The 19675-nt window shown below is 54.4% G+C and overlaps 1 protein-coding gene across 2 annotated transcripts in view; it reads left to right on the plus strand.

The window, feature by feature from the left end:
• Nucleotides 1-19675, plus strand: part of GRIP2 (glutamate receptor interacting protein 2) — a 114063-nt gene that overhangs the window by 78049 nt on the left and 16339 nt on the right. For both annotated transcript variants that reach the window (XM_030801676.1, XM_012502238.2), the window contains exons 4-20: nt 420-565; nt 1260-1346; nt 1883-1958; nt 3189-3334; nt 4428-4575; nt 4686-4855; nt 7073-7198; nt 7741-7890; nt 10477-10663; nt 11136-11281; nt 12090-12170; nt 13469-13535; nt 13638-13783; nt 14968-15112; nt 17237-17376; nt 17955-18134; nt 19145-19325. In XM_030801676.1, the coding sequence (XP_030657536.1) occupies nt 420-565; nt 1260-1346; nt 1883-1958; nt 3189-3334; nt 4428-4575; nt 4686-4855; nt 7073-7198; nt 7741-7890; nt 10477-10663; nt 11136-11281; nt 12090-12170; nt 13469-13535; nt 13638-13783; nt 14968-15112; nt 17237-17376; nt 17955-18134; nt 19145-19325 (2322 nt within the window). The remainder of the gene's footprint in view (nt 1-419; nt 566-1259; nt 1347-1882; nt 1959-3188; nt 3335-4427; nt 4576-4685; nt 4856-7072; nt 7199-7740; nt 7891-10476; nt 10664-11135; nt 11282-12089; nt 12171-13468; nt 13536-13637; nt 13784-14967; nt 15113-17236; nt 17377-17954; nt 18135-19144; nt 19326-19675) is intronic.

Raw genomic sequence — 19675 nt, forward strand, 5'->3', positions numbered from 1 at the left:
TGAGGCCTGGGAGTTAGCCTCTCAGTCACTGCCTCCTTGGGCCTCACACAATGCAGGTGCAGATAAATGTCCAACTGAACAGAAGGAAGGTTGGTGGCGAGAAGTCAGGAAGAGCATTAGGGAATAGCAAAGGATGTGATGATCTGGCCACTCTGCAGGCTCGTCTGAGACACCCCTGCACAAGGAAAAGCAGGCAGACCAGTGTAGGGGGAAAGCCTGGGACCTGGGTGTCAGTCTCTGCACTCTCTTACGCGCTTGTGTGACCCCGGACAAGTGTCTGACCTCTCTAAGCCTCAGCTTCCCCGTTTGTGAAATGAGGATCCAGTGATCATAGGGATTCCAGAGGAGGGTGGGTGTGAATGCCAGGACTGCATGGGCCAGCACCTGTTACCATGTGTGCCCTGGCCTTCCTGCTCTAGGAGTGATCTGCTGAACATTGGTGACTATATTCGGTCTGTGAACGGGATCCACCTGACCAGGCTCCGCCACGATGAGATCATCACCCTGCTCAAGAATGTGGGCGAGCGCGTGGTGCTGGAGGTGGAGTATGAGCTGCCCCCGCCCGGTGGGTGCCCTTGGACGGGGAACTTTCTCCACTGCCTCGGTCGCGGGTGGACACGGCTACCTCCCCACCAGGGCCTGGGTGGTAGGGATCGTGCCAGATGGAGTGGGTGGAACCTGGAGACTGGCCACAAGCATCCATACCTCGCCTAGGGGCTGTGCCTACAACCGCAGTATGCTGTCACCAGGAGGTGGTGGGACTCTATAGCCAATGTCATTTTACATATTTAGTTTCCAGATGCTTTTCCTTTAGCGGGGAAGGTTTTGGAAGCATTAGCTGAATAAGTTGTTCCCTGACCTACCACGCCCACCCTCCACTGCCCTGCACTAAGTAACGGTGGTGTAGGGTTTCACCTAGCTTGGGATTTTCAAAGTTGGTCTAAAGTCATGAAGTTTGAGTAACTGTCTGGAATTCAACCCTGGCCTGAGCCTACCAGCCATGGACTCAAGCCTGAGTCCTGCCGTCATCTCTGTGAGCATGGGCAGGCCCTTTCCTCTCTCTCAGTGGTGGGCTTAGTGGGATTAGGGGAGAGGATCCCTCTAAGCCTCACTTGTTTGACCTGTAAAATGGGCAAGGGTCTACCCTCCCTGTAATCTCTGTGACTGATCACCCAGTCCTCCTGGAATGAGCTTTGGGCACGTCTGCTGGCCTGGAGATGCGACTGAGGGACTCAAAGGAGTCCTCCATTTCTCCTCAGCTCCTGAGAATAACCCAAGGATCATTTCAAAGACAGTGGACGTCTCCCTCTACAAGGAGGGCAATAGCTTTGGCTTTGTCCTTAGAGGTCAGTGAAAGGATTGCCCTTGGTATTGGGGCAGCAAGAAAGAGGCTAATACTAATTCCATGTGTGCACTGTTTTGCTTTGAATGTAATTTATGTATATCTCAGTTCTGACTTTAAGGAACACAGGACCGTTAAGGTAAGTATTCAATGGGAAAATCTGCCAAGCAATGAAGTATGCTTGGTTGGGGAGAGTGAGAGGAGAAAGTTGTACCGGAAAATGATGGTGAAAGCTGCTACCGAGATTGAGAACAAAGTTTGGAGCTTCCTAGAGATCAGGGAAAAGGGGAAATAAGGTGAGGTCGCAGAAGGGAGGCAAGCCATTTAACAGAGAGAGGACTTTGGTCATGTTACCCACCCCTGGCACCATCTCTTGGGAGGGCGTATTTATTGTTGGTGTCTCATAAGAGGGTCCATGAATAGCAAGGACAAGGTCCTCAAACAGGTTTTATTGAAGGGTCCTGTTCAGGGGCTGTGCGGGAGCCTCTGGATGGGAAGGGGTGGGTGGATGATTCCTGCTTCTTGTCAAATCCTGTCCAGGAGGTGCCCATGAAGATGGGCACAAGTCCCGCCCGCTTGTCCTGACCTACGTGCGGCCCGGTGGCCCTGCCGACAGGTGAGCCGAGGCAGAAGAAATCCATACACTGCACTGACCTGCCCCAACTCCCCTGCGAAGAAGGTGGAGTGGGGTCACCATGCCCGTTCCCCAGATGAAGAGATCGAGGCCCTGAGGGAACACTCCCTGCCCAGTGTCATTCAGGGAGTTGTTGGTGGAGCCGGGATGTAACCTCAAATGAGGGAAACCTCGAGCCCTTTCTTCCCCAACATCCTGCTGTCTCAGGGGTTGGGGTGTTTGGAGAGGGGCAGCCTTGGTGTTGTTCTTCCCTTTCCTTCTCCTTAGTTTTCCCATCTGTGGAATGGTCCCTAAGAGTTGCTATGAGAGATTTGGGGGCATACTGATTGGCCACTGCTGTAGCCCTCTGTGACTCAGTCTCCTGGGTCCTGGCTGATCGACCCAGCTCGGCACCCCTGGTCCCAGCCCAGAAAGGCCAGGAGGAGAGAATGTGGGGAAAGAACATGTCCAGTTCCCAGCCCCTGATCCCCTGGCCTCCCCAGTGGGAGATTCCTGGCCATTTTAAGAGAAGCCTGGAACGGCCTTGTCAGAAATCTAAATCTGTCCTTGGGACAGGGCCCTGTGATGAGCTATTCATAGAACCCCCGAGAATAGCTTTGGCCACCTGTTGGGAGAGGCGTTCCAGGCTGGGGATGTGACCCAAACCGAGGTGAAGCCTGCTAGGGTCCCTCCCCTGGCCCCTGCTGAGTTCTTTCCCAGGCGTGGGTTGTCATCAAGCCAGAATCACTGCTGAGAAACCAGGGTGAAGGTGGAGTAATGGGAAGGGACCAGGACAGCTCAGACCAGCCCGCAATGCTGTGTGGCGTGGGCACAGCTCGCACCCTCTCTGGACCCTGGTGTTCTCCTTTCTCCCTGAGGCAGGAGTTGGGGGTGACGCTTAGCACCCCCAGCTCAGACATTTCAGGGTTCTGCACTGAGTCTATGAATTACTGCACACCCAGAGGAGTGGCAGGCAGCAGAGCCACCCCATCCTGTCTTCATCCCCCTTTGCTTTATGCAGCTCCCCACTCCTGGAGTGGCTCATTCCTTCACTCACTCATGCGCCCCTTCACCCGTCCCCTCCTCCCCTTCCTCCTCCACCCACTCCCTGCTTCCTTTGTCCTGCACTCCCCGCTTCCTTCGTCCTCCACGCCCCGCTTCCCAGCACCCTCCCAGACAGGCTGTGCCCAGTGCTGCTGCTGGGTCAGGCTGGTGACCAGCCCTTCCCTGCAGGGAGGGCTCCCTGAAGGTGGGCGACAGGCTGCTTAGCGTCGATGGAATCCCGCTGCACGGGGCCAGCCATGCTACCGCCCTGGCCACCCTGCGGCAGTGCAGCCACGAGGCACTCTTTCAGGTGGAGTATGATGTGGCCACCCCTGGTGAGTTGGGGGCCTGAGTGTGTGGGTTGGGGCAGGAGGAGGCCTGGGATGGGGGGAGGTGGCAGAGGCCATGGATCTTTACCACTGCGAAGGCTGCATGACCTTGGGCCAGTCACAGCCTCTCTGGGCAGTAAATAGTATGTGCTAGGCATTGTTTGATGCACTGGGGATCCAGCCTAGAACAACAGAATTGAGGTCTGTGTTCTCACGGAGCTGGCATTCTGGTGGAGAGAGGACGGTATCCAGAATAGATAAGATATGGTGTATGTCAGTTGGCAATAAGTGCCGTGGAAAAAAGAAAAGAGGCAGGGGAGAGAGATGGGACAGGCTAGGGGATGCTCTCTTACTAGGGGAGTGAGGGAATGAGCGAGGCATGGAATGTCCAGGGACAGCATTCCAGGAGGGCGGAAGAGTAAGTGCAAAGGCCCTGAGGCAGGAGCATGGCCGGCATGGTTGGTCATAGTGAGGAGGCTGCCGTGGTTGGCACAGGTGAGTGAAAGGAGGTGAGGGCAGAGCGGGGTGAGGTGGAAGCTGGGAGGCCATAGGAAGCGGCAGCAGCTGTCCAAGCAAGAGCTAAGGGACTGAACCAGGCTGGTGGCTAAGGAGGGGAGAAGGCGTGGGATTCAGGAAATATGATGACAGTCCAGCTGGCCTGATCTGCTGAGATTTGGACATGGGTGGGTGAGGGCAGGAGCTAAGGGTGCGGCCAAAGTTTTAATTTCCAGCCACTGGGTGTGTTAATGGAGGTGCCATTTTCTGAGATGGGGATGGATTGTAGTGAACAATTTAGTGCTGGTATACCACAGGCTCTTAATAAACTCAAGCAAATTCATATCACCCAGCAAAGCCCTGGGATCACAGCCCCTCAGACCTGAGCTCCTGCCCCTCCTCCACTGCTGTCCTATCTGTCAAATTGATATAACATTTGGTAGAAGATAAAAAAAGAAAGAAAAAAAGAATAAAAAATTATGTTAATCAAATGGGTATAACAGTTTCTTCCAGGCAGCAAGGGTTAAATCAGGATAGCAGGGTAAGGCTGGGGAGGAAAGTGCTCAGTATTTGCGTTTCAAACTTTTTTTCTCCATCATGCCAGACACGGTGGCTAATGCTTCGGGACCCTTGATGGTGGAAATAGTCAAGACACCAGGGTCTGCCCTGGGCATCTCGCTTACCACCACCTCCCTCCGGAACAAGTCAGTCATCACCATCGACCGCATCAAGCCAGCCAGCGTGGTGGACAGGTAAGGCACACCCTGGGTGCTGCCACCGTGGAGGTGTGTACAGGGGAGAGGCGACCCAGAGCTTTGTCTGGCCTGGACCAGCCTCCACCTTCGCTCCCCTGCCTGGCCAGGAGCGGAGCCCTGCACCCTGGAGACCACATCCTGTCCATCGATGGCACCAGCACGGAACACTGCTCGCTGCTTGAGGCCACCAAGCTCCTGGCCAGTGTGTCGGAGAAGGTGCGGCTGGAGATCCTGCCTGTGCCCCAGAGTCAGCGGCCACTGAGGCCCTCAGAGGCAGGTGGGTCCCCTCAGTAGATCTCAGGGCCCAAACCTGAGAGGCCTGAGAGGCCTGGGAGGCCCGGGACCAGAACCCTGGGCAGGCTGGGAGGAGCAGGCTAAAATGTACTAGGACAAATCTTCATTTGCACAGGGAAGCTCAAACTATTAAGAGCAGCAACTGAGGGTGGGAAGGTGGGGCAGAGAAACAACTTGAGGGTTTGAATTGAGTCTGCTGGCATAGATGCCCCCAAAGCTGGTTTCATCACTGGTTGCATTAATAGGAGTATAAGGGCTAGAATGAGGGAGGGAACAGTCCTGTGCTGTCTGCTACTCAGAGTTTAGATCCTGGGCTCTTCTCAGTGACTCTCAGCAGATCCAGAGGAGGCAGCTGGGAAGGTAGAGAGGGCCTGGAGTTTCTCCTTTGAAGAGTCAGGGTCCCCCAGCTATGAGCAGGGAGCTGGGTGCTGGGCATTTCCAAGAGCAGAGGAAGTGGGTGGTCTGGGGGTCCAGAGGGCACAGCTGGGGTCAGGGGCAGGGTGGAGGGTGGCCACAGAGGGGCAGCTTTCAGCTCAGGGCAGGAAAGCACCTCCAGCAGCCCAAACCTTGGGCCTTAAGTGAAAGTCCCATCTTTGCTCCCAGCAGCTGGACAAGTGCCTTTCCCTCTCTGAGTCCCAGTCACCTCATCTGTAAAAAGGAGGGAGGACCTCTAATGCACAGACATGGGGGAGGCTGAAGGAGATAAAGGACAAGGCACAGCCTAGGCCTATAAATCCTAGCCCTAAGGGCAGAGTTGGAGGGTGAGAAAGGAGTCTGTCCACCCCACCCTTTGCAAACCCCATCTTCTGGAAGAGAACGGAATCCCCTACATCTGATTGGGAGGACAGTTCTTGGGGAGAGTCCATCTCTGTGGTCTCTGCCAGCTTCTGAAAGAGCCACACTGAGCCACAGCCTAGGGACTGATCTGGGCGACATTAGGGCTTGGAACGGTGTCATTCATTCTCGTACCATTTATCGAGCATCTACCGTGTGCCAGGTTCGGTGCTGCGGCCTGCATGCCTCATTACTTCCTCATGACACCTCTCTGAGGTTAGTCTTACTGTCCTCCTACTTTACAGGGAAAGCTGAGGTGGCATTGCAAGGCTACACATCCGCTTACAACCCCTTGGCTCCCATTAACTGAGCTTCTACTAAGTGCCAGGCACTGCTCTAAGCATGTTATATTATTAACTCATTCTAACCCTCCCCATTACCCTAGGAGGTGGCCACTCTCTTGGTCCCATTTTACAGATAATAACACCGAGGCACAGACAGGCCAAGTGACTCCTCCAGGTCCCTCAGTTGGTCAGTGACAGAGCTGGGATTTGACGCAGGCAACTGGCTCCAGAGTGGGCCAAGCCCTGGGGAGGGGGGCTGTGGAGATGTGGCTCCATGAGACAGAATCAATGGGCTGAGACAGTTGAGTCCTCATCTGTCCATCCGTGCAAGAGGAGAGCTGGCCTGGGGCAGTCTGGGAAGAGGTGTTGCACGGTGGCCAGTTTGGAGGATCAGGTGGAGGAAGCAGGGTCTCCTAGGGGGTTGGGGCGGCGGGGGTTCCCTGGGAACTTGGAGCACGAGTGCAAAGAATTCACTGTGGATAAGGCTGAGAAGAGTTGCAGCCTGGGAAGGGGGAGCAGCCTCAGCCCGTGGTGCACTTCAGCCTTGGCCAACCCAGCTGGGAGCCCTGGAGCAAAGGCTGTCCTGGAGAGTCCAGCGTGGGGCAGAAATAGCCAGGCCCTAGTGCCCCTGGTGCTCAGCCACTGGCCGAGGCTGCCTGGGCTGCAGAGCCACTGCATATCCCCAAAGTGCTGCAGCTGGACACTGTCTGCCAGCTGCACTCATCACCGGTTCTTTCTTGGAGAAACTTCATGGGCAGCACTCATAGCTGTAAACCTCTCCGGCTCCAGGGCAGGATGCCTGTGTCTCAAATCCCTGCTCCACAACCTCCCAGCAGTGGGCCTCGGCCTGGCCTCCTTTCCCTCTCCTGTCCCTGCCTCTCAGGTTGCCATGTGGCAGCAGCTGCACTCTGAACACAGTGCCCGGCACATTGTAGGCGTCCGGGACATGTGAGCAGAATACTAAATGTCTTGCCTGGCTCAGGGGAAGCACGAGGATCTTCTGGTTCTTGCTTTCCTGGCTTCATAGTGCCCTCAGCCACTAACGCCTGCACCTCTCTTTCCTCTTTCTTCGCTGGCTACAGTGAAAGTGCAGAGGAGTGAGCAGCTGCACCGCTGGGACCCCTGCGTGCCCTCCTGCCACAGCCCCCGGCCCGGCCACTGCAGGATGCCCACCTGGGCCACACCTGCTGGCCAGGACCAAAGCCGATGTAATGTGCCTGCCCTGCTGTAGCTCAGCCAGTCTTATAGCCTTTCCTAGGGAGAGGGTGATGCCTGTTGTCTAAGGGAAGGACACTCAGACTCAGAGATTAGGGAGCTGGGTGTGGTGGTGCATGCCTGTGGTCCCAGCCACTCGGGAGGCTGAGGTGGGAGGATCGCTTCAGCCTGGGAGGTTGAGGCTGCATTGAGTCAAGATCACACCGCTGCACTTCAGCCTGGGTGACAGAGCGAGACCTCAACTAAAAAAAAAAAAAAAGAGATTAGGTGGCTTGCCTCATTGTCATCTAGCATGCCAGTGGCAAGATTGGCCCCTGTCCCTAGTAGCTGAGTTTCACAGGGTCTATGGAAACCCTGCAGTCTTTGAGACCCAGAGAGGAAAGGGACTTGCCTGAGGTCACACAATGAGTAAATGATGTGAAGGCAGAAGGCATCCCCATCTCTCCCTGTGGTTGGGTGGCTTCCCAGCACCCACTGTGTGGCGGGGTGGAGAGCCTCGGCTGGGGTTCACGGGGCTGTGCTCTCATCTCCCCAGCCTTGTCTTCAACTCCCTTTTCCTCGCCAACCTTGAACCACGCCTTTTCCTGCAACAACCCCAGCACCCTTCTCCGTGGATCCCAGCCCATGAGTCCTCGAACTACAATGGGGCGGAGGAGGCAGCGAAGAAGGGAACACAAGAGCTCGTGTAAGCTGTGGTCTCTTCCCTCCTCCTTTGCCTGTATGTCTGAGAGTGAGGCTTGCCAAAGGGTGTGTGTCGGGGCGAGGTGAGATATTTTGGGCAGAGCTCCAGGTGTATGCGTGGGAATGTTAAACAACATGAGTGGAACACCAGGCTGTCATGGATGGTTGGGCAGGTTGTGCACTGCTCAAGAGGACCACTGAGGGGTGCCAGTTACTTTGTACACTTTTATTCGTGTATTTTTATTATGAAAAATTCCTAGGACTTGGTGATAAAATCCTTGAGGAAAGGAAGTCTTTTCAGATTTGCATGAAGATTTCACATTTTTTGCCATTCAGTCCTGATTCATTCATGGATAAAGTCTCAGTGCTGCGTTACTATATCCTTACCACCTCTCTGCCATTTGTTAATTTCCCCTAAGACAAAGACATGGCCTGAGACTCTAGCTGTCCAGAATGTAATAATTTCCAGTCTTACTTCTCTGCTTATTTATTATTCAAAATTTCCCTTTTGAAATAAAGGTATTTACATGTTAAGAAAAGTAAATCAATAGAAGACAAATAGTAGTGAATGATAAGGCAGGAGCCATGTGGAAGTGGCAAAACACAATAATGCCTAAAATTTTGAAACCCTTCTTGGGAAGAGTCTTTCCTTTGTTGATGCAGAAAGGGTTCTCAGCCTCCTGCCACATGAGCTGCAGAGGCCTCCAGGAAGGATAGAAGATCAAGCTGGGCCATTTGAGATAGAACCAGGTGAAAGAAGAGAGGAGGAGTACAGGTCACCTGGTGTCTGAAAAAAGCTAAATATGGTTCTACACTTCCTGGCAGCCAAAGGGAAATGGGAAACAGATTTCAGCGTCAGATGAGAGATAAAGTATACCTCCACTAACCATCTTTCCTGGCCACCAAAGTGGGGAATATGTAGATGAAAAGATGCAGAAATGCTGTTCGTAGGTGGGGGATGTGGAGACTGGAGGCCCTTGCGACTCCTCTGCCTGTCTCCTTCTTAGGATGTGTAACTAAGAAAGTACTATCATTATTGCTGTTGATAATAATTTATTAATTAATTCAACCAAAAAATTTGACCTCTTATGTACCATTTTTATCACTGGGGATATAGTAGTGAAAAGAAAAAAATAGGCCGGGCATGGTGGCTCATGCCTGTAATCCCCACACTTTGGGAGGCCCAAGTGGGCAGATCACTTGAGGCCAGGAGATCAAGACCAGCCTGACTAACAAGGTGAAACTCCATCTCTACCAAAAATACAACAAATAAGCCGGGTATGGTGGCACACGCCTGTAATCATAGCTACTCTGGAGGTGGGAAAATTGCTTGAACCCGGGAGGCGGAGGTTGCAGTGAGCCGAGATGGTGCTGCTGTACTCCACCCTGGGCGTCACAGTGAGACCTTGTCTCAAAATAAATAAATAAATACATATAAAAACATAATATACCTAAAAACATAATGTATTACACATTTTGTAATGTATAATATACAATATAATTTAATAATATAATATGACACAATAATATAATTAGTAATGAAATGAAATACCAAATAAATTTTGTTTGATAAATAATAAATGACTTCCAAGATTCATATTAATGATGCAAATATATTTCATATATGGAATGTAAAACAGTATTTATTAAATAACATTATGTATCAAATAGTTAAACAGAGTTGCCTTATCACCCAGCAATTCCACTCCTAGGTATATGCCCAAGAGAAGTGAAAACATGTGTCATCTCCACCTAAAAACTTATACATAAATGTTCATAGTAGCATTATTCACTGTAGCCAAGTGGTGGAAGAAATGCAGTATCCACCAATGGATGAATAGATAAACAAAATGTGGTGTATCCATACAATGGAATATTATTCAGCCACAAAAAGGAATGCAATTCTGATACCTGCAAAACATGGATGAACTTGAAAACATTATGCCAAGTGAAAGCAGCCGGTCACAAAGGCCACATGGTGCATGATTCTGTTTATATAAAGTGCCCAGAACAGGCAAATCCAGAGATGAAAGTAGATTCGAGGTTGCCTAGGGCTGAGGAACATAGGAAGATCTTCGGGGATGGCTGAAGGGAACAGGGTTTCTCCTGGAGGTGATGAAATGTTCTCAAATGCATTGTGGTGATGTTTGCATAATCGTGAATACACTAAAAACCATTGAATTGTACACATTAAATAGGTGACTACTGTGGTATGTAAATTATATCTCAATAAACCGCTTACCAAAAAGCAGAGTGACATAATATAGTAGCTACTACAGTAGATCACAGCACAATAATAAAATAAAATGACACTGCCCCCCAGAACCTGTTTTACAGCATGACGGTCAGTCCCAGCCACTGTCTTCCCTAGTCCTTGCTGCACCCCACGAGGTGGGAATCACGATCCCATTGTTCAGATGAGGAAGCCAAGGCTCAGAGTGAGCTGTGATCTGCCTGGTCCCAGATTGAGTCAGGGCTCCCATTTCCTTGCTCTCTGGCTCCAGTGCCTCGGGCCCCGGGATGGGCAGGCCCTGGCAGGAAGACCTCCGTGGGGCAGCTCACCTGAATGCTGGGCCCACCTGTCCTGCAGTGTCACTGGCCTCCAGCACGGTGGGGCCAGGCGGGCAGATTGTGCACACGGAGATCATGGAGGTCGTGCTCTGTGGAGACCCCCTCAGCGGCTTTGGCCTCCAGCTCCAGGGCGGCATCTTCGCCACCGAGACCCTGTCCTCCCCACCCCTCGTGTGCTTCATCGAGCCTGACAGCCCGGCTGAGAGGTGAGCCTCCTGCCCCCTCCCTACTGAGCCTGCCACTCTCTAACTGAGAGAAACTGAGTCACAGCACCAAGCCCTAGCTTCACAAGCATATCTCACTTAACTATAGCATCAGCCCCATTTTACAGATGAGGAAACCGAGGCTCAGAGAAGCTGACTCACTTGCCCAGGATTACACAGCTCACCCATGGAATCCCAGGGCTCGAACCCCTGTCTGCCTGAAGGCAGAGTCCTCTGTATGTACCTCTTGTAAGGCCCATGGCATCATCCCCATTGGACAGACAGAGAAACTGAGGTCCAGCAAGGTCCAGCCCTTAGCCAGATTCTTGAGGATACACAGGTGGCCAGGGCAGAGCTGAGAGTCACCCCAGACCAGGAGGTGAGGCCCAGGTTCAGTCCTGCCCTGCATGGTGTTCTTGTCTCCCAGTGGACCTGTCACGGAGCCTTTTCTCTCTGCTGGGCCCCCTGGGTTCAGGTGTGGGCTGCTGCAGGTGGGGGACCGTGTCCTGTCCATCAATGGCATCGCCACCGAGGATGGGACTATGGAAGAAGCCAACCAGCTCCTGCGGGATGCCGCGCTGGCCCACAAGGTCATGCTGGAAGTGGAGTTCGATGTGGCGGGTGAGTGAATGGCCCAAGCTTCCTCCTCATGTTTCAGGGCCCTGCACCCTTCCTCTCTTTATCCTGCCTGGCCTGTGCAAACGCTCTGCCCCATCCCCCTCTGTGCCCAGTGCCCTTCTCCCAGGGGCTTTGCAGCTTATAGTGGGAAGGGAGGCCTTGGCACAGGAGGGAGAAGTTTCCACACCAGGAGACTTTTGCAGAGGGGCAGGACCAAGTGGGGGTGGGGATGGGGAGCTGAAAATACTCCAAGCTCCTTCTCAGCCTGGGTTAGGCAAAGAAACTCGAACAACAGTTTGGGTCAGAATTCTGCTTCTGTGATCTCAACACTGTGTGGCTTTGGACAGGACACTCCCTCCACTCTGTTTCCCCATCCATGAATAGTCGATACGATCTTTTCACTATAGGGGCAGTACTTGGGTTAGGTGAGACATATGTCCAAGAGAAATGAAAACATGAAAATACCCAGCCACGGCCTGGCACATAGTAGGTGCTCAGGAAATATGTGCTAGATTCACACTGGTTTGTTAGTCTGTGGGGAGCTCCCTTCCCGCCCACCACACCAGCTGACAGGCATGAGGCCTGGTTCCAGCCCCGATTCTGGTCTGACTAGAGCAGGTCAGTTGTTTTGAGCAAATCTGTCAGCTCACTCTGCCTCAGTTTCCTCCTCTGTTGAGAGGAAGCAGGGGGATGGGATTAGGACTGTGACTTTTGGGGTCACTCCCAGCACAGCCAGAATGGGCATGGGGCTGGGGTTCGCTGAGGCTCCTCCTCTGGGTCCTCACGTTGGTCTATGTCCATCTACCCCCAGAGTCCGTCATCCCAAGCAGTGGCACCTTCCACGTGAAGCTGCCCAAGAAGCGCGGCGTGGAGCTGGGCATCACCATCAGCTGTGAGTCTCCTCCTGCTGCTGTCTGCCCCTGGGAGTGAGCTCAACTGCTGGGGAAAAAGAGCTTGCCAAGCTCAGACCAGCATTTCCATGGCGTGAAACCCTGCAGGGCCCGAGGAAAAGGCTTGGGGGTGTGGGGAGGCTGGCTTCTGTGGACCCAGCTGCGTGTTCTCAGTGAGACCTCAGCTTCCCAAAGCCCCAGCTTCCCGTTCTGCACCATGGGAGTCCCCTGGCCTTGTGGGTCTCCCAGGGGGCTTGTGAGGTGCCCATGGTGAGAGAGCTTTGGAAGGTGACAAATGTGCAGGCTGGGTTTGGTTTTCTGCCTCCTTCTGTCTGTGTTCCCAGAGCCCAGCAAAGGCCTGGAACACAGTAGGTGCTTAATTCATGTTTGTCAAAGGAATGAAAATGAGGAATGCAGAAGGAAAACGTAGAATGGGTGAGCATGGGAAAGGTGAAAGCCCTCCCGTGGCTCCCATCTTATTCTGAGTAAAAGCTGAGGGACTCGAGCCCCAGTGAGGCCCTCTGTGCTCTGGACCCCATGACCTCTGACCTCATCTCCCGACTCTCCCCAACTCAAGCCCTCCAGCCGCAGCTGGCCTGGCTGCTCTCTGCCGTGCCTGCCCCTTCCTGCCTCTGGGCCTTTGCATCTGAGACTGTTCCTCTGGCCTCTTCCCTACCTCCTTCAGGTCTTTGCCCAAATGTCACTTGACAAGGCCTTCCCCGACCACCTGACTGAATATTTACCGCCCTCGACACAAGCCTGTTTCTCAGGTTTCTCTGCAGCTCACTTCATCAGTTTAAATGTTGTTGATTGTGACCACCACTGGAGTGCCAGCTCCAGGAGGGCAGGGAGAGATTGCTGTCTGTTTTGTTCACTTCTGTGTCCCCCACCCCCAAGCACACAATAGAGCCTGGGTGCTGGCCCTGAGCCCGGTGCTGGGGACACAGACTCCAAGCAGACAGCCCCCTCCACAAAGAGCTCGCAGTTTGCTGGGGGATGGGCTGAGCAGGAGGAAAGAAGAGCTGGCATTGGAAGGGCCATGCTGGATCTTGTGCCTGTGTTATCTGGTTTACTCTCACCACATCCCCATGAGGTCTGCGGTGCCACCCCCATTTTACAGGGGGGAAACTGAGGCACAGGGAGGTGAGCTGATTTGCTCACGGTCACCCAGCCAGGAAGCAGTGGGACCAGGATGTGAGTAGGACCAGTGGCTCCGAGTCCACACTCAGACCCCTGGGCCTCGCCATCCCGCCCCAGGCTGAGGCCACCAAGGTCAGATTCACGGCCTCTTTTCCACCAGCGGCCAGCAGGAAACGAGGGGAGCCCCTGATCATCTCCGACATCAAGAAAGGCAGCGTGGCACACAGGTAGGGGCACTGGGGCACAGGAGGGGAAGTGGCCAACAGCAGTGAGTATGGCACCTGCATGCACCAGTCTCCTTCCACCCCCTCTGCCCCTGACTCATGCAGGACGGGCACCCTGGAGCCAGGCGACAAGCTACTGGCCATTGACAATATCCGCCTGGACAACTGCCCCATGGAGGACGCCGTGCAAATCCTGCGGCAGTGTGAGGACCTGGTGAAGCTGAAGATCCGGAAGGATGAGGACAACTCTGGTATGGTCCTCATGCTGGCCTCCTACCTCCAGAGGCCCACCCTTTGACTAGCGGGTTCCCAGCTTGCAATTCAGGGCTCCCTCTAGCCGAGGAAGGGAGGGTGGTGGGTGCTGCTGAAGGCTGGCTGGAATGAACAAATGAAGGAGGGGGCAACACCACAGACTTCTCACTGTCCCCGGCGTCTGGGGCCCTCCAGAGCCTCTGTGAGGTGGACAGGAGTTTGAGACACTCCCGTAGCCTCCACGTCTAGCATCAAGCCTGGCAGAGGAGACCTACCGGGTGCAGCTGGTGCAGCTAGTGGAGAGATGAGTGGGTAGGGCAGGGGAAGAGCGAGGCTGCCCTTTTGAGTGGCAGGCTATGAATGGATAAGCAAAGACTGCAGACTCAGGCCCCACTGACACCAGATAGTGATATAAATGAGTGAGAAAAGCTGTATGGATTGGAGAGGGGAAAGGGACGGGTGAGGACTGCGCCAACTGGAAAGCAAATCTCTGATGCAAAGGGGCAGTCTCCAAATCACCAACTCTGACCCTGTGAAAGAAGGTTACTGTGGGAGGTAGATTTCTTTTCTTTTTTTTAAGAAAAGTTGGGCCAGGTGCAATGGCTCATACCTGTATACCCCTCACTTTGGGAGGCCAAGGTGGGTGGATCACTTAAGCCCAGGAGTTCGAGACCAGCCTGGGCAACATGGCAAAACTCCATCTCTACAAAAAATATAAAAATTAGCTGGATCTGGTGGTGCATGCCTGTAGTCCCAGATACTTGGGAGGCTGAGGTGGGAGGATCACTTGAACCCTGGAAGCAGAGGTATGGCAGTGAACTGAGATCATGCCATTGCACTCCAGCCTGGGCAGCAGAGCAAGACTCTGTCTCAAAAAAAAAAAAAAAGATGATCAGGGGTTCCCTTCGCTTCCTGCTGGCTGCTGGAGGAAAAGAGGCCACTGTTTTCTTGTCATCAATGTTGTCATTATTGTGGGTGAGGTGTGATGTTTCTTTTCTTTACTGGTATTTGGGCAGAAGATGGCCTCAGGGTCCCCAGGTTGTGTTACATGAAATCAGAGCATGAGTGACTGGGTGAATGAATGAATAAATAAGTATGAGTGAGTGAGTGAGGCCAAGGCTTTAGGGAGCTGGGTAGTCCTGCCCCTTGGGGGCCTCCTCCTCATGGGTCCCTGTGCTTGCAGACGAGCTGGAGACCACGGGTGCCGTCAGCTACACAGTGGAGCTGAAGCGCTACGGGGGCCCCCTGGGCATCACCATTTCGGGCACGGAGGAACCTTTTGACCCCATTGTCATCTCAGGCCTCACCAAGCGTGGCCTGGCTGAGAGGTGAGCTGGGGCTCTGTGGGACACATGGTGGGCTCAAGGAACACAGGAAGCAAGAACTGGGGCTATGGCAAAGCCAAGCAAGATTCTGACCTCTGTTCCAACATTGACACTGTGGGTGACATCGGGCCAGTCACTTCCCTTCTCTGAGACTCAAGTCCGCATTTGTAAAATGAGTGTCAGCCCCTGCCTGCCAGGGCAAAGGCCCACACCCCAGCAGACCTCCTGGCCCCAGGTAAGCACTGGGCCAAGATGTGTGTGTGTATCTTCCTGCTCCTACCTGTGCCTGGAAGGTCAGCCCTGCAAGGCTATTTGGAGCGCCTGCTGTGTGCGGAATAGGATGGGGCAGTGTCCCAGTACCCTGGTCCCAGCACTGCCTAGGGCTTTCCTGAGGCACTGGGGGACTGTCCCTGCTGCCCCTAGACTCTGAAACTGTGGCAGCTGAGGGAGCTGTAAGAATGGAGCCCTGTCCCAGGGTGAGGTGGAGGTCAGAGATGGAACCCGACCCCCAGTGTGGGTGAGACCGAGCCCTCTCCCCGCACCTGGGCAGGGATGAATCCGGCAGGCAAGGAAGCGGGGAGCTCCCAGCACAGCGACGAGCGGGCTGTAAAAGGAGAGCCTGGTGGGGGCTGCAGGGGCAGGACGCGTCCCGGGGGAGGGTACCGCGCAGGAGGGGCGGTGACTGGGCGGGTGGGGAGAGGATGGGAGGGATTCCGGGGCGTGGACCCCGCTCCTGGAGCGTCCCCTGCTGGACGCTTGGCAGACTGCAGAGGTCGGTGTGGGACCCTTCTGACCCCAATGTCTTCATCAATTCGAGCATGTACTGGGCACCTACTGTGTGCCTGGCCCCTCTGTCCTGGATGCTGGGGCTGTACAGACAACCCTCCTGCCTTCGCCGGGCTGATGTTGCTCAGTGCTGTCCAACTGAAATATAATTTGAGCTACAAATTTAATCAGACACTTTCTAGTAGCCACATTTGCAAAGCAAAAAAGATGAAATTCATCTTAAATATATATTTAGTTCAACATGTAATCAACATAAAAACCATTAAGAACATGTTTTATATTCTTTTTCATGTTACACCTTCCGTATCTGGTGTGAATCTTTTGCTTTCAGCACATCTCAATTCGGGCAGTCACATTTGAGGGGCTCAGCAGCCACCTGTGGCTGGTGGCTGCCATACTGGACACCACAGCTCTGGTCCCCTCCCTGAACCCACCATTCCCTGCCCCGCTCACTGCCCTCATCCCCGGGGAAGTGCAGGGCAATGCCCAAGCATGACTCTCTAGGAGCTCCCATCTGGGGTGACATCTACAGCCCCAGAGGTTCAAGACCCCCGACCCTAGTCCTCTGCCTCCTTTTCCTTCACCTGGCTCAGGTCACTCTAAGCACCTGCCACAGCTTCTCCCCTGCTCAGCCCTGGCTGCTCCTCAGAATCACCTTCCTGCCCCATCCCCACAGGTACCATTTAATTGGTCAGATGTGGGGCCCAGGCACCTGCCGTTTCAAAAAACTCCTCAGGTCATTGTAATGGGTGTCCAGGTAGAAAACCACTGGGCCACAGCAGTGCTGCCTCCTGGCCTCACCAGCCCTTCATGTCCTACTGTGAGGTCTGCTGGGCGCTGGTGATTATGCCCATTCTCCAGGTGGGAAAACTGAGGGCCAGGAAGGGGCAATGGCTACCAAGGGTGTCTGCTGGAGGGAAGTAGGGATCCATTCCATTCATTCACTCCTCAGTGATGATTTGATAATAAAATTAGTATTACCACCCCCATTTTACAGATGAAGAAACTGAAACTCAAGGGTTTAAGAAACTGGCCCAAGATCACATAGCAAGTATTTGGCAGCTAGCATGTGGGATTCTCAAAACCTGTGTTGGACACTGGTTCCAGAACCTAATTTTGCAGTCAGGTGGGACAATCCCCTCCCAGGTTCTAGACTTTATGTCTCTATTAATGTGATCCAAGATCATAGTTGCGTGCTTTTGTTTTGTTTTTGGCAGCTGGGTTTAACTGGGGTCAGCCAGACTTCTGCCTTGTGGCTCTCCTGGATTCCCTGAGGGCAGACTGCCACTCTGAGGCCCTGAGTGTCTAACTCCCATTCTCTGCCCTGCATCCACTCCTCAGGACTGGTGCCATCCACGTGGGGGACCGCATTCTGGCCATCAACAGCGTTAGCCTCAAGGGCCGGCCGCTGAGTGAGGCCATCCACCTCCTACAGATGGCTGGAGAGACTGTCACACTGAAGATCAAGAAGCAACTAGACCGTGAGATTCGCTTCATCCCCTGGGAGCCACCCAGCAGGTTTAGGAAGGGCAATCCCTCTGTGCCAGGCTTTGCCTGCACACCCTCACAGAGTCCTCACTGCAGCCCTGTGGAGATAGGCCTGCGATAGCAAAGGATATAGGACTCAGAGAGGGGAGTGATGAGCCCAAGTCCACACAGCTGGCACGGGGCAGAATCTGGGTCTGAGCCCTGATCTTCATTACTTCCTGCCTCTTAAGGTGCTCACGTGTGTATGCTTCATGCCCATAACTCATGCATTCCTCAGTTGCCCCTGAATATGTCCCCATGCTTTGGTAGAAAGGCCACCATAGGCAGTGGAAAGGGCCTAACCTAATCCAGGCTCCACTGGTGCTCACTGTGTGATCTCGGGCATGCTGCTCAGCTTCCCCGAGCCTCAGTTTTCCCATCTGTGAAACAGGTTTGCTTATTAGTGTGCCACAGCCATATGTCAGCTCAGAAGGGCTTACTGCCTGTGAGTTTCCAGACCAGGCTGAAATGCAGAAACTCACTCGCTGTGAGTGTCTCTGAAGTCAGAAGTGACACCCCTCTCTCCTCCCAGGCCCCCTCCTACCCCGCAAGTCGGGCAGCCTCAGTGAGACCAGCGATGCTGATGAGGACCCAGCAGATGCCCTGAAAGGAGGCCTGCCAGCAGCCCGCTTCTCGCCAGCTGTGCCCAGTGTGGACAGTGCTGTGGAGTCTTGGGACAGCTCGGCCACCGAGGGTGGCTTTGGGGGCCCAGGTAATACCTTGGGGCCCTTGGACAAGTGACACGCTCTCTCTAGGCCGCCCCAGCTGCTGGGCCTGTGCAGGACTGTTCTTGTGCCTGTTCCTCCCTCCTGTGTTCCTCTCCTGGCATCCTTTAGGGGCCCTTCCTGAAGGAAGACCTGATTTGGCTCCATAAGCCGCTCTCAGGGCCCCTTGCTCCTGGGAGCATGGACTGCAGCCATATCTTTTGATTTAGAACCATGGGTCCCCTACTGGCTGCTAAGCTTTCCCCACTGTGAAGTTATGGACAAAGTTGGTCTTTCTTCTACTGTAGCCTTCCTTCCTAGCCCAAAGTCTGGCACACAGTAGGTGCTCAACAATGTTCATTCCATCCAGTTGAAAATAGGGAGGCCAAAAGCCCCTCCCACCCCAGCCTACAAGACCCGATGTGGGGCAGACACCCTGGGCTCCCTCCCAGGCCAATGCATGTTGAGACCCAGAGGTGGCCTCAGGGAGGCGTCTGAGTCTGGTGGCTGGCCGGCTGGCCTCAATGACCCAGAGCCACTGGAACTCCCCATGGTCCAACTCAGAGGACTGGGTGGGGGGGGCGAGGCCTCTAAGGGCCATAGGTGGCTGCCAGCCCATTCTTGCCTGCAGACACCTGCCCTCCCTGGGCCTCAGCTTCCCCATCTCCAGCTCTCTGTCAGCATCTCTCAGCTCACTCCCTGGGGCTGGACCTTCAGAGCTCCCAAAGGCAGGGAGTGGAGGGTGGGCCACAGGTTCAGCCTCCTTCCCTGGCGGAGTGATGGCCAAGCCCAGGCCGATGGAGTTGAGACAGAGTCACAGAGCCCTGGGCATTAATTTCTGGATGACCAGGAGCTCCAGGGAGATTCTGAGAGGCAGAGGCCCTCAGAGGGCTGTGTAGATGCAGGCCCAGGGAGGAGCAAAGACCTCCCCAGGGTCACTCAGCACAGCTGGAAATGGGGCAGGCAGGAGGGCAAGGTGAGGCCGCAGAGAACACAGAGGCCCTCTCTCCACCACCAGGGTCCTATGCACCACAGGCAGCAGCCCGGGGCATGGCCCCCCAGGAGTGGAGGCCTGGCCGGCTGAGGGGCAGCCCCCCACCCACCGAGCCCCAGAGGACGAGCTACACCCCGACCCCAGCTGACGAGAGCTTTCCAGAGGAGGAGGAGGAGGAGGAGGAGGATTGGGAGCCGCCAACGAGGTCTGTGGTGGGAGCACCGTGAAGGAGGAGGGAGTCATAGTGTCTTGGCTGGGGTGGGCGAAGGTGCCTGTGCCAAAGTGGTGGGGGAATGGAGAGTCTTGGCGGGCTCCTGAGGAGGGATCCTCCATCAGGGATGCCTGAGGAGAGAAGCACTGAGCAGAGCCACCTCAGCCAGGCTGAGACGGAGGGAAGGGCAGACTGGTGGAGGGCACGGCAGGGACGAAGGTATAGAGGTAGAGAGCAGCCTGGTTTGTCCTTCCCAACTTTGGTCATCTCCTGTTCTCAGAAGAGCAGCAGCAGACTCAGAACTTGAACCCAGGCCCACCTGACTTACCTCAGATGGCCTGATG

Source organism: Nomascus leucogenys, chromosome 21 (genome assembly GCF_006542625.1).
Source record: "Nomascus leucogenys isolate Asia chromosome 21, Asia_NLE_v1, whole genome shotgun sequence".
Taxonomy (NCBI): domain Eukaryota; kingdom Metazoa; phylum Chordata; class Mammalia; order Primates; family Hylobatidae; genus Nomascus; species Nomascus leucogenys.